The following is a 13,362-nucleotide window of genomic DNA, read 5'->3' as shown; positions in this document are numbered from 1 at the left end:
TTTCTGTTGTTTAAGCCATCCAGTCTGTGCTACTGTGTTATGGCAGCCCTAAAAAATGAGTCAAGTCCCATCAGCACTTGGTTGTTGCTTTGCAAGAGAAATATAGAATCCCTGGTCATTCCTACAAATAAGAACATTGACCTCATTAAGTCATATTTATACCCCGGTGCTCTGTTTCTATTCTTTTTGCATACATGCTCTCTTTTCATTCCAATGCAAATTCTTAGTGTATTTTTTCAACACATTTTAAAACAATTAAATTCACCACATATACTTCAAATAATGCTAATATCTCAGTTGAAGTGATGCCAGTTGGATGTGTTAGTTATACATTGCTGCGTAACAAATTATCCCCAAAGTTAGTGCTTTAGAACAACACACATTTATTGTTTCACTTCCTGTGGGTCCAGAAGCCAGGCACGGCTTAAAGGCTGGGTCCACTGGCTCAGAACATCTCAAGTTCTAATCAAGGTGTTTGCCACGGCTGCAGTCACGTCAAGGCTCAGGGGAGGAGGATCTGCTCCCAAGCTCACTTACTCTACTGTCAGTAGGATTTACTTTCTTGCAGGTTGCCAGACTGAGGGCCTTGTTCCTTGCTGACTGTTCTGGAGGCCTCCCTCAGTTCCTTGCCTCATGGCCTCTCCATAACGTGGTTCATCAGATGCTAGTTGGCTTCATCAGAATGAACAGGCAAGACAGCAAAAGAGGGAAGACAGCCAGTTGGAAAGCAAAATGCTTTATGACCTAATCTCAGAAGTGACATCCTGTCATATTTGCCATATTCTCTTTGTTAGAAGCAAGTCCCTAGGTCCAGCCACACTTAATGGGACAAGGTCACTTAAAAGCATGAACTCAAGGAGGCATGGATCATGGAGGCCAGTGGAGAGGCTGCCTGCCCCAACCAGTAAGTCCGTCAGTGAGCAGACGATGACATCAGCGTCATGACAACAGTTTGGCCAACCGTGTTAAAAGGTCATCAATTGTGAGATAATCCTAATTTCATAAATAAAAAATGTAAAAACACAAAACATCTTCCAGTCAAGGAAATACAATATGTTATTGCTTAAAATCTTTGAAACAGCACCTGAGTCATGTTTTATAACATTTTTTCGTGTAAGTTTCACATTACCTTTGTAATTATATGTTATAATAAAGAATAAAGAAAGTAAAAAACACTAGAATCAAATTTTGAGGCACTTATCAATTAGTAAATCATTCAGTGAGTCAAGAGATGGGTACTACTGTGTTCTAGGAATGTGTCCCAACCCTCAAAATGTTTGACGTATTCAGAGAAATCAGATATTTGAACTCACGGTGAAGGGGGTTTTGGTTCCAACTGGCTGTCAGGGAAGCGAGGCTTCACAAAGAGGTGAGATCTGGGCCTGAGTCCAGGAAGTACGGGCTTGGTTTCAATAGAGGAGTTTCAAATGGCAAAATTCTCTACTGAATTTACTGAAAACTTGAGGAGAGAAAGAAACATTGGCAGGCACAGAGTGATACACCAGAGGGGACTGTGTGTTACTTTTAAATCTCCACAACTCACAAGTCAAGGGTTAAGCCGAATTTTAAAGTTTACTTTTGCATTTGTTTTACTAAAAGTAATACTTGTTCATTATAGCTAATTTGGAAAATCACAGAAAATTAGAAAGAAAAAGAAAAAAAAATCCTAATAATTCCACTACCCAAAGGCAATTCCTGGATTAAGACTGAGTAAATAATAGGTGAAATAAAAAAAATGAAATTGAAATTGCCAATTTGTTGCATTAGAGTGTTTCTAAGTATTTAAAGTTGTTTATATTTAACTTTATTAAACACAACATTTATTGCACGTTTGGGTTCCTAATTTCTGAGGAACAAGTACAAGCAGGGGCTGGGTCTTTGATTTAAAAAAAATCAATACGTGTGTAATACTTCCATCTTTACTTTTTAAAGAAAACAAACCAATTTTTGTCTGGTGGTGCATGGAATCCTGAAGAAGAGCAGTAGTAGAGCAACACTTGCTTGTACCCGTTTCTCGAACCATGAACAAAGACGTGGGTTCAAGATGTACAGATAGTTTCTTGTTTACCACCCAGGGCAGGGTGAAGAAGATTGAGGTGACTCCACGAGGGCCCCTTGCCTCTTCCTCATCACCACACCCTCCGTCCTTCCCCAAAGCCTCCATTCTCCTGACTTTGAACACTAGACTTTAATTTTTCAAACTTTGGAACTTGATTTAAATGCAATCATTCAGTATTCTTCTGTGTCTGCGTCTTTTCGTTCAACCCTGTTTGTGAAATTCATCGGTCCTATTGCATGGAGCAGAAGTTTCTTGCTTTTGTGGAGCAGTACTGTGTTGTATGAATATACTGAATGTTCTGAGTCATCCTACTGTTGATACTGTTGAGTCATCCTACTGTTGATTGTTTCCAGTTTAGGACTTTCCAAAATCATGCTCTGAACACTCTTGTGGCTGCTTTTTGTGCACAGGTGAAATATGTGTGTCTGCTGAACTCTTGGGAGTGCGATTGCTGCATTGTGGGACTTGCAAATGCCCAGCTTGAGTGGTTAATGCCAAACTGTTTTCCAAAGAGGTTGGGCCAACTCATTCCCACCAGTAGCCTGTGAGTTTCCATTGCTCTGCTTCTTCTCCAGCACTTGGTACCGTCAGACTGTTTAATCTAAGGCATTATATTGATTATGTAGTGGTGTGTCATTTTGGTTTTGTTTTGGACTTTCATGATGACAAATGAGATGGAATACATTTTCCTATATTTGATGACTATTTGGATATTCTCTTTTATGAAGTGCCTATTCATGTCTTTGGCTCATTTTTCTATTGTTTTTCTCCTGTTGTTATTGATTTATAGAAGATCTTTACATATTTGGGGCAAAATACTATGCCTCAGTTTTCTTGTCTATAAAATGGGAATAATAATAATACCTACCTTCCATCATGTTGTTACAAAGATTATATGAGCCAATACATGTAAAAGCTTAGAACCATATGTGGCAAATAATAAGTGCTCAATGAAGGTTTACTATTGTTATTAGCCAAGATCCCGCTGCTAGCAGGTTGTGGACGCAGAACTCCAAACAGGCCTTCTAACTTTCATTCACCAGACTTTGTCTTGCACACCAGTGACTTTACACATCCAGAAAGACTGGAGCTCACCATATTCACCTCTAATGATGCCCACTCAGGGCGCCAATGGTAGCTTTAAAGGAAAATGCTGTTGTGATTTTATTACCATCACCACACTATTTTTAAAATATTAAAATTGTGTTTTTCCTCTGAGGAGAACAAGGTAGTTTTCAAATGGAAGTTACCTTCCTTCTCCCAGTCCTTGCCTGGCACAATTGGAATTTGGTATTTAATCCCAAAAGTATTCAGAGAATGATTTTATACCAGGAGGTTAGAGAAAACAAAACCTCCCTGAACACAGAAATAAAATGTATTAAAAATTAAAGGACATGAAATGTGAACAGTGAAGCATTTTAGGCTAAGTGCCCGTTCCTGCCTCATTCAACTTCCCTTAGTCCACCAGCAACACTTAGGAAAAAAGGGACAATTTTTCTCTTCTACCCTGTTGGAAATTACTTTCTCCCAGTGGCCAAGGGAATAAGAATTTCTTATAAGCAAACTGTAATCAGTCTGCTTTTGCTCCCTCCATCTGTGAAAATTTCACCGATAGATTAAATATATTCTTTTCTGAAGAGGGAGGCGTGAGGAGGATGGTAATTTAGGCCTTTACAACCCAAAATGACAGACAATCTTTCATTTATTATTCCTCATGGAGAACAGCTACTAATATCTTCCTTCTAGGTCCCTTAATTAAATTCAGCTTCTTATTTTTTCTCTTGATTCACTCCCGTTCGTTCCTGGATTAACCTAGTTCTTCATAGTTGTAATTTCTCAACTGTTAAATTTCATTTACCTCATTTAAATTCCTGTAGATTTCACTCACTCACCGAGTGGAAAGTTTGTTTATTTTTTCACTTCTCTCCCCAGGCAAGAAACCTATCCCACTTAGACCAGAGCTAACGAATTGGTAATCATTCACACTGAAATGTGTTATCCCACGGAAGATATATAGTCATGTGATGCTTAACGACAGGAATATGTTCTGAGAAACGCGTCGTTACGAGATTTTGTTGTAGTATGAACATCATAAACCTGGGTGGTATAGCCTGCTACACACCTAGGCTATATGGTACAAATCTTATGGGATCACCATCGTCTAGTGGCCCGTCATTGGCTGAAATGTCATTGTGTGGCGCATGACTGTAAGTGTGAATATACAGTGATTTTCAAAAGGGAGAGTGATTGGCCCAAGACTGTGAAGGGTGATCTTCTCTAGCCTTGAAGCCCCCTTTTAAAGAGTTGCCTCTTCCATAAAGTCTCTGATTTCTTCTGGAGAAAAGAAATATTTTGTCCTCTCAACTCCTACAGAATGTCTCTGAGGGCACTGTAGTAAACCGTTATTTTTCCTGATTATTTGCTCCTGCTTTCCTGTAGAGGGTTATCACACTTGCCGTTGCTATGTGACTTGCAGTGCCCCCTGTAGCAAGACACTAGTTCTCTGTCCACTGATTGGCAGTGTGTCATCCTTCAGCCAATGGAATATAAGCAGATTAGCCTCATCTGAGGGGAAGCTTTCAAAGACATCACAAGTTTCCACCAGCTGTCTTGCTCTTCTCCTGTCTTAAGTTCCTTCATCCTCCTGCCCAGAAGAAAAAGGCACATGGAACCACAGGAACTGAGCTGTGGTCTCCTACATGTGACTTGAACAAGAAATAAATGTCTGAGGCTTGAGGGTTGTTTATTACTTCCAGTCTTTTATTCTTACATTGAAATTGTTTGTTTACTTGTCTTATTCAAGGTACATTTCTGGAAGGCAGGAAATGCATCTTCTTTGTTGGGCATCTGCATAGTTTGATGCTTGGCAGTGAGTAGGAACTAATAAATGTTTATTGAATGACTGAATGACTCAATGAAGACCTCCAATGTTAAGCATCTATTCTCTGCTATGGCAGCAGCACCTATTGTAAAATGTTTCTCACTCTGAGCAGAAATCTGATCCTCCAGGACTTTCACAGTGAGTGTTGGTTCTATCCCTTGGGCTCATATAAAACTATCAAATACCTCATTCATAAGACAGCCCACTAGTGTTTGAAAACAATGCTACCCTGCACTTGTTTGCCTTTGCAGATTAAATATCCCCGGTCCTCATCCTCTTTGTTCTGTTCCATGGTTTCAACCTCCTCGACATCCTGGGGGCTCTCATTTGCCAACACTCTAATTTACCCATGTCCCTCCTAGAAATTGGGGTCCGGAATTAGCACCAGCCTCCATGTGTGGTCAGAGCAGCACAAAGTGAGAAGGGGTCATCTCCTCTGGACTAATCCTCCATCTGGACTAATTACACTGAGTCTAACACAGCCTTTGCTATTCTTGGCAGACACATCCCATTGCTGACTCATATTAAGTTAACCAAATCCCTTAAGGCTTATTCACAAGCCTTTATTACCAAGTGCTGCCTCAACTTGTGCTATAGGTTTACTGGACCCAAATATAGATCCTAACACTTTTTCTTGTTAAATTCTCTACCTCATTTCATCTGATCTGTGGTTTGTGTCTATTGGGAAAAAGAAGGCTTTGATTTCTTGGCTTGGAAATACAACTACAAGCCAAAGGAAAGTTGAAACAACCTTGTCCATCAACTCTGGCATGATTAAAGAGCCCCATTGTCTTGTCCAGCAGCCTGTACTTAACTATGTGATGCACAGGCATGCATAGCTTAAGAGAGGGATATGTTCTGAGAAATGTGTTGTTAGGTGATGTCGTGATTGGGCAAACATCATAGAGTGTGCTTACACAAACCTGGATGGTACAGCCTACTGCACACCTAGGCTATGTGGTACTAATCTTATGAAATCACCATCATGTATTTGTTGTTGACCAAAACATCGTTACGTGGCACACGGCTATAGTTCATCACCAATACCATGATGTCCTCACTTAATTTCTCAAGGAGAATGGAAGAATAGTGTTGAGCACCAACAAGCAGCTCTATTTATGTGTGACAGACTCTAGGGTGGCTCCCATGATCCCTACCTCCTAGTATTCATTCCTTTGCGTAATTCCCTCTGCTTGAGTGTGGATGTGTCTTCTAACCTGTCTCAAACCACTAGAAGATGGCAAAGGTGATCAGATACATGTGATCGCATGTACACTGTTACATTATAAGAGATTGCGACGTTATCTTGCTAGGAGACTCTCTCCTGCTTGCTATGAAAAAGCCATACATATTGTGAGCTGCCCTGTGGAGCAAGGCACAAATCAAGGACACAAAAGTATCTTCTGACTGATAGCCAGCAAGAAACTGAGGTCCTCCGTCTTATAGCCCGTAAGAAACAGGCTGCTGCCAGCAATCACGTGGGCCTGGAGGAGGATCCTTCCTCAGTCAAACCTTCACGTGAGCTTGCAGCCCTGGCCAATACCTTGACTGCAGCTTTCAAATGAGACTCTGAAGCAGAGAACCTAACAAAGTTAGACCTGAAATCCTGGTACGCAGAAATTGTGATGTGATAAATGTATGTTGTTTTAAGATGCTGTTTATTGTAAATTGCTACTCAGCAATATGTAACTAATAAACCATGCAATTAGGTGGTAGAAAACAAATTCAGTTGGAAGCCAATGACATCGTGAAGCCCAGAAAACACTCACTCATTGTCTCTTTTTGGCAGGGTGGATTGACATATAGAACCTTTGATGAGACCCATATACCACACCATTAGGATGTTAAAAGGCCACCTTAATACCCAACTTGAGATGATAGAGATTTTTTCCTACCATTTGCCCAGAATGACCTGCTTTCCATCTCGTTCAGTGGTCCCAGTTCTCCTCTTTTCCTACCTTTTGGATCCCTTGGTTCCAGACCCAGGTCTGAATGTTTCCTTCTGCTCTCCTGCACTCCTAATTTTGATTCTCCATCGGAGCAGAGTTCCCAGTTTTGGTCCCTCCTGTACTCTCCTTGGGGGGCATTTCCATCTTGGTTCTGTTATATCTATATCTTCCAGGTCTGGTTCCAGACCTCCTGCCAAAGGAGAAGCATCTAATTTTCTAGGCCCTTAATGTTGAAAAAAGCCTCCAGCCAGTAGTGTGACCTTCAACACAATAATAGATGTCAATGGGGTCACTTTAAGCCATTTTGTTATTTCCACTGGGGTTCTTCTCCTCTTTGAGCATGAGCTTTATCATTATCACCATTGTATTAAAATTCTGTGCGCATCTTCACATACAACAAGGAACTCATAAGTCCCAATGGTTGGCTAAGAGTTGCTTGCACACATGTGCTGATGGCCCATTGGTGAGTGACCCCAGGCCGTGGTTTGTAGTTCCTGAGAAAGTGCTTGGTGTTGTGAGGCTAGCTTGAATCCTGCTCCTCATTTCTGATGGCTCAGAGACTGAAGGCTGGGGCCGGAGGGAGAAGCTGATGACTTGGCCTTTGTGTTTGTACCAGCCATGCTATTTTTACATGCAACTGAGCTTGTCAGAGACAGCAGGGGCTCCTGGATTCCCATAGTCCTAACGTACTTTAAATACTACATTTATGCAGCCAGAGAATCCAGGAGCCCAGACCTACTCACTCAGACTTGTTCTTTAAAAGCAGAGGGATCTTTGAGCTTAGAGACATGGGCCCTCCTCTTGGACTTGACCTTTCAGATTTGGGCAATTTCCGTTAATGTATTACTGCTGAGGCAAAATATATGCTGTGAACAACTTGAGTCACGCCCAAGGATGGCACTAGAATTATAGAGAGATCAGAAATGGGACTGAGCCAACCACTAATTCAAACCCCTAATTTTACCAACAGAAAAACAGGAACTCAGAAAGGTTAAATGCCTAGATCAAATTTATTCAGTTAATTAATGGCAGCGTCCAGACTTGATTTCAGATGAGGAAACCATGGTGTTCTTTGAAAGGCCATAGAGAAATTAAAGTCCAGAAGAGAAAGTCAGTCATTTCCAATTACTCAGAGAAGAGGTGAGTTAGAACACAGGAGGCTGGACCTGACAGGACAGGCCCCAGGTCCAAAGGAAATCATTCTCCATCTCCTGTCTAGACTTTGAGGAGCCCAGATAACAGGCAGGGATGAAAATGGTATCTGATAAGTCCACAGACCAGGGTCTAAGAAGAGCAGGAGTCAGGCAAGACATCCTTTCCCCCAGGGTGCCGTGTGGGTGGAGCAGCTCTCTTAGACAAAGTTTTGATATTATGGGACTATTTATTTTCTTGTTTCTCCTCCTGAGCGTTTGGTAAAAGCCCTTTTGATTTTCATTATTTTTAATTCCAGCTTGTCCTCAGCTGTACAGTGGGGAGTTAATAATGGAAAGGTCTTCAGTATCTGGGCCAGAGTATTTGAAGAAGGTGATTACCCTCTGCGCCAGCAGGATGGTGACAGCAGGAACCAGAGAGGGATGCGAAGCAAAGGAGAGTCTGAAAAATGAGGTCGCAGCCTCAGAACCAGGTGCTTCTTCCTCCTAGATATTCTCTTGCAAGCGCCAACCTTGGAGGGACTGGTTTGTTTGTTTGTTTTGCTTACAGTCTATTTTGGGCCCACATTAAAGACCTCCTCTAACACCAAGTCTCCAAGAAGTGCTACCTACTCCCACAGATCCCTCTTCTGTGTCCCCTTAGCCTTTAAATGGACATAGATGCCTGGACTTGTAATCTGCCTTGTTGTAGATGCAGCTGTGAATGCGTGGGTCCATCCTACCAGATTATCATCTTTCTCAGGACAGGGAAAGTATCCTTTTTGTTTTATTTCACCTCCCTCCTCTAACGCCCACGCAAAGTGGCTAAAATAGTGACTTGAGGTAGCAGATGATCAAGAACTATGTATTCTGTTAAGAAGCAGCAGCTTGTCAGGGTTGGGCCTGTAGCCTCTGGGGTCAGATGGCCTGGATTTGACATGTGGCTCCAGTGAGTACTCACCTTGTGACTTTTGCCAAGATACTTGACTTTTCTGTGTCTCAGTTTCCTAATCTGTAAAGGGTGATGTTGGTAGTACCTATGTATTGGGTTCCTGAGAGTATTAACAGAGTTCTTTCATGAAAAGCACTTAGAACATTGCATTGTTTGGCATTTATGAAGCCCCACCGAAGGTAGATCCTATGTACTGGGTTTTGTGGTCCCACGAGAGCCTGGCAGAGTCAGGCTGGATGCTCTGGCCTGGTTTTGTCAAAAATCCCCAGTCCCCACCCTGACATCACTTCCAGCACCATGGTCTCCCCTACATCTCAGCTGTCCTCTCCCTAACATGCAGGAATGTGTCGCAAGGCCCTGGTGTTTTTGCCTCAGTTTCCTCACTTTGATTCTGCCCCGGGTCTCCCAAGGCTGTACTGTAGAAACATCACCTCTGTACAGGCATCCATCTCCTTTCAACCTCCTACTTCACTCTTTATTCAATTGAAAGAGGATTAGGGTTTGGATTGGATCAAGGAGTCTATTTGATCATGTTGAGGATTTCAGATTTTATTTCTGATGTATTATTGGGGGGTCTTCGTCTCTGGTCCTCAGGGTGTGTAATTATGCATAGGGGATCCCCTGTCTTGTTCTGAGGGGCTGTTTGTAGGGAGGAGGGTTTCCTTTGAGAGAATTGATGAGTGATAATTACTATGGCCTAACCTCCGATGTGTTGAAAACCCACGGACATTGTGTTCCTTTTAGGTCAATACTTCTCAAAATGTGGTCCAGGACCAGCAGCTTCAGCATCACCTGAGAATTTGTTAGAAATACAAATTCTCAGTCCCCAACCCAGACCTATTGAATCAGAAATCTGGGGGTGAGACCAGCAATCTGTATTTTCACAAGCCCTCCAGGAGATGCCAGTACATGCAAAATCAAACCTTCAAAACACCCTTTTCAGGGATGATAGCATAGATGACCAGGAAAATCTCTGCTGGCTGTCTATTTCATATCTTCATCAGATAAGAGAGTTTGCAGTGGTGTTTCTCAAACTTCCATGATGACAAGAATCATATGATAGAACTTGTTAAAAATCATTCTCAGGTTCCACCCTTGACCCTCTGAGTCAGAATCTCTTGGGGGCAGAGCCTGGGAAGCTACATTTTTAGCCCGAGTTGCAGGTGAATCTTATCGGTGAAGTTTAGGAAACTCTCTTCTCAAAGCAGGGAGAGGTGTCTGTATGCTGGTGTGGCCCTTTCCTATCTAACATGTTGGAGAGGAGCATTGAGCAATCAGGAGCCATCAGAAGAACAGATTATTATCAAATTGTTCTTTCTTTTTGGCCCCATCAAGTGGACAAAACCCAGCTCTGGAGTCTGCATGTAAGCTGCATAAAATGTCTCTCCTGGCATCCTCATCTGTCCTTGTAACTGCTTCCAGGCATGTACTTTTGGAGCCTCTCTGTCCCTTGTCTCCTTGCCCGGTGTCCTGAGCCTGTGGATGATGTGAAAGTGGGAATGCCCTTGTTCTCAGCATGTTAGCGACTCCAAGCAGCCTTCTAGAATTCTGCTCCTTACCTTCTTGGAGTTCACTTTTGTGTGTCCTCAGCTCTTGCTACCACTTTTTCTACCTAACTCCCATTCCTTCTCCAGCCCTCCATTTCCGCCCTCCTTGGATAATTAGTCATGTGCTGAAAAAATTTTTACCCATTAGTAATTTCCTACTTCTCTAAAGATAAAGTCCAAAATCCTCACTGTGGCCTGGTCCTGCTTACTGGGCTCAGACAGAGTCTTCTTTACAAGTACTAAAGACTGGTTCATGCTAATTTTGGTGAAAGAGAGATACTCAGGGATATCAGGGGCTCATAGAAATAAGAGGCAGGAGGACCACACGTAGAGATGGGTGATCACCATGGAGGGTAGCCCATCAAAGACTGCAGCAGAGGCCACAACAGAGGCATGGGCTGGCCTGCTCAGTCCACCACAATGATGACAGTGACCTCTGTTCCCACGTGATTGTGTTTCTTTCTCAAAATCCAAACCCCAGAATTGATAGTCAACTTACTGGGCCCAATCTGCATGCCAGCCTCCTGTAGACCCAAGATAGGATAGAAGAGCTGTGATTGCTTCTCCTTCTCTGGTGAGGGGCTGGTGTTTCTCACCAGGACTCCAGCTAATAGGGCTTTCCCAAATGGGAGACCGGGGTTAGGAAGAACTGAAATTGACAAGTGTTTACTATGCCATTGCTCCAGCTTTTGAAAATGCAAGTATCTGGAGAAAAATGTAAGTTACACAAGACTCAATGGCTTTCTTGAAATTACTGGTAGCAAATGGCTTTCTCTCCTCTTCTCTCCTCTCCTCTCCTGCCCTCCACTCCCCTGCCCTCTTCTTCCCTTCCCTTCCAGTTTCTTTGTCTCTCCCCCTTCCACATCCCTCCCTTTTCTTGGCAGTGATGTTCTATTGCTCAGTATTAGGAAAGTTCTAGATCCTTGGAGGAAGAGGTGGAAAAATAATATTCTGCATTGTGAGAAAAAAAATTAGAAGTTCTGTCCGTGGAACATAACATATACATACTGGGGCTTTAGAGAGAAAAAAAAAAGGAAGATTGACAACAGATGTTAGCTCAGGGCCAATCTTCCTCACGAAAAAGCATACTTAAAAAAACAAAAAAAGCTGATGGCTTTAAAAAAAAAAAGATCTTTAGAGTTTGAAGGTGCTCCTAACATGTAACCCAGAAATTTCCCTAAGAACAATTCTCTGTAAGAAAATAATCCAAAATAATTGCGGAGACGGTTTATATAGAAAGATGCTCATTTCAGCTTTGTTTATAACAGTCTTCAAATTGGAAACAATCTAAATGGGATGAAAATCTATATGGTATGCTCACTTTATGACATTCTATGCTTACGAAGCATTTAAAACTTGTTTGTTAAAAAGTGAAGTGAAAAAATCAGTGCATGAAATATAATCACAATTATACCGAATAGATTAAAAGAATAGACATCTACTAAGTGAGAAAACTCAGGAATTAGACACACAACATTATTCCAGGGATTGCCTTACGTGATAGGATTATTGATGATTAATTTAAAATGTGCTCTTGTTTGTCACCTTTTGCATTTCTTTAATTTCCAAAAATTTCACTCGGACCATGCGTGTATTTCTAAACACCAAAATAGAATGAGCTTCTGTGAACAACAGCAACAGAATGCACTTCCTCGGGCACTGGCCCTGCACGCTTGCAGTTGGCACTATGATCTTTGGAAATGGCTGTTGTCTTGCTGAGGTCACCAAAGATGTCCTTCCCTATAGCCAAATCCAGGAAGCAGATTCTGCCCTCATTTTACTAAACCCTCCAGCTGCATTTAATGTGGATAATCAGTCTTCCTCAACACTCTGTCTACTATTTTGTTAGACACCATTTTCTCCTGGGAACACTCCTGCTTCTCTTGCATTCTTGACTCTTTTACCTCCTTCTCAGTTTTCTTGGATTGTTCTGCCTCCCCTGCTAAAGCTGTAAATGTTAGAATTCCCCTGCATTATGCCTTCCTTTTTTATAGAAGTGATCCCGTCCACTCCCCTCTCTATTCTAACACCTAGTTGGCTTATGGGTGCAACCTTCCTTCTCTCTTGATTGCTGGTCTAACTGTGTACTTGACATCTCCATTTGCATATCTCACAGATATTTCAAAGTTATGTCCAAAATGGAATTCTTTATCTTCCACTCTACGATATAAGGACTAAATGAAGATCCATGTGTCAATTGATTTACTCAACATTGATCAAATGGAATTTTCTTATTTTTTTAAATTTAAAAATGAATGAAAATAGAAATTTCTAATATTTTCTTTTTAATAATGACTTATCTTGGTTACTCTCTAAAGTATATACAATCCCCTTAAAAACAGATGTTTGCATTTGCCAAAATCATAGATGATATCCTTCTCTGGGCAAAGACGATTCTGATTCCTTTAAAAGCAGAAATGCAACAGAAATTCCAAGCCTCAAAGAGACTTAGACAATAACAGGGTTTTTCTACTGTCATTTTATTTTGTATTTGATGCAATATTTAGTAACATTTAGATAGTGCCCACACTAATTCCTGATCTCTGTTTATGGGCCTTTTTAAATAAGGTCCTGGGGTATCTGGACTTTGCCCACCCACTCTCACATCATTGTTTATGGGGAGAAAAACACAGAAAGCTTTTACTGTAACCAGCGACCACATCAAAGTATTTTGGGGACAAAAAAATAATTGATTCTAAATATGGGACATATATGACTATTTCTTCACTGGAGTAACTTCAAGGGGAAGATCTTTCTATGTTCCTTAGTAGCAAAATTAAACAACATGATAGCATAATTTTTGGACAGATATTTGGCACAGGGACTTTGTGACATACCTTTGCA

At 41.5% G+C, this 13,362-nt stretch overlaps 1 protein-coding gene across 1 annotated transcript in view; it reads left to right on the top strand.

Annotated features, from left to right (window-relative positions):
* The window catches only part of LOC139082627 (uncharacterized), a 97,114-nt gene that overhangs the window by 8,367 nt on the left and 75,385 nt on the right, over positions 1-13,362 (top strand). Inside the window, exon 2 of the mRNA XM_070615323.1 lies at positions 8,340-8,513. Coding sequence (XP_070471424.1) covers positions 8,340-8,513 — 174 coding nt within the window. The remainder of the gene's footprint in view (positions 1-8,339; positions 8,514-13,362) is intronic.

This window comes from Equus przewalskii, chromosome 3 (assembly GCF_037783145.1).
Source record: "Equus przewalskii isolate Varuska chromosome 3, EquPr2, whole genome shotgun sequence".
Taxonomy (NCBI): Eukaryota; Metazoa; Chordata; class Mammalia; order Perissodactyla; family Equidae; genus Equus; species Equus przewalskii.
This window is presented reverse-complemented; position numbering and strand designations above follow the sequence as displayed.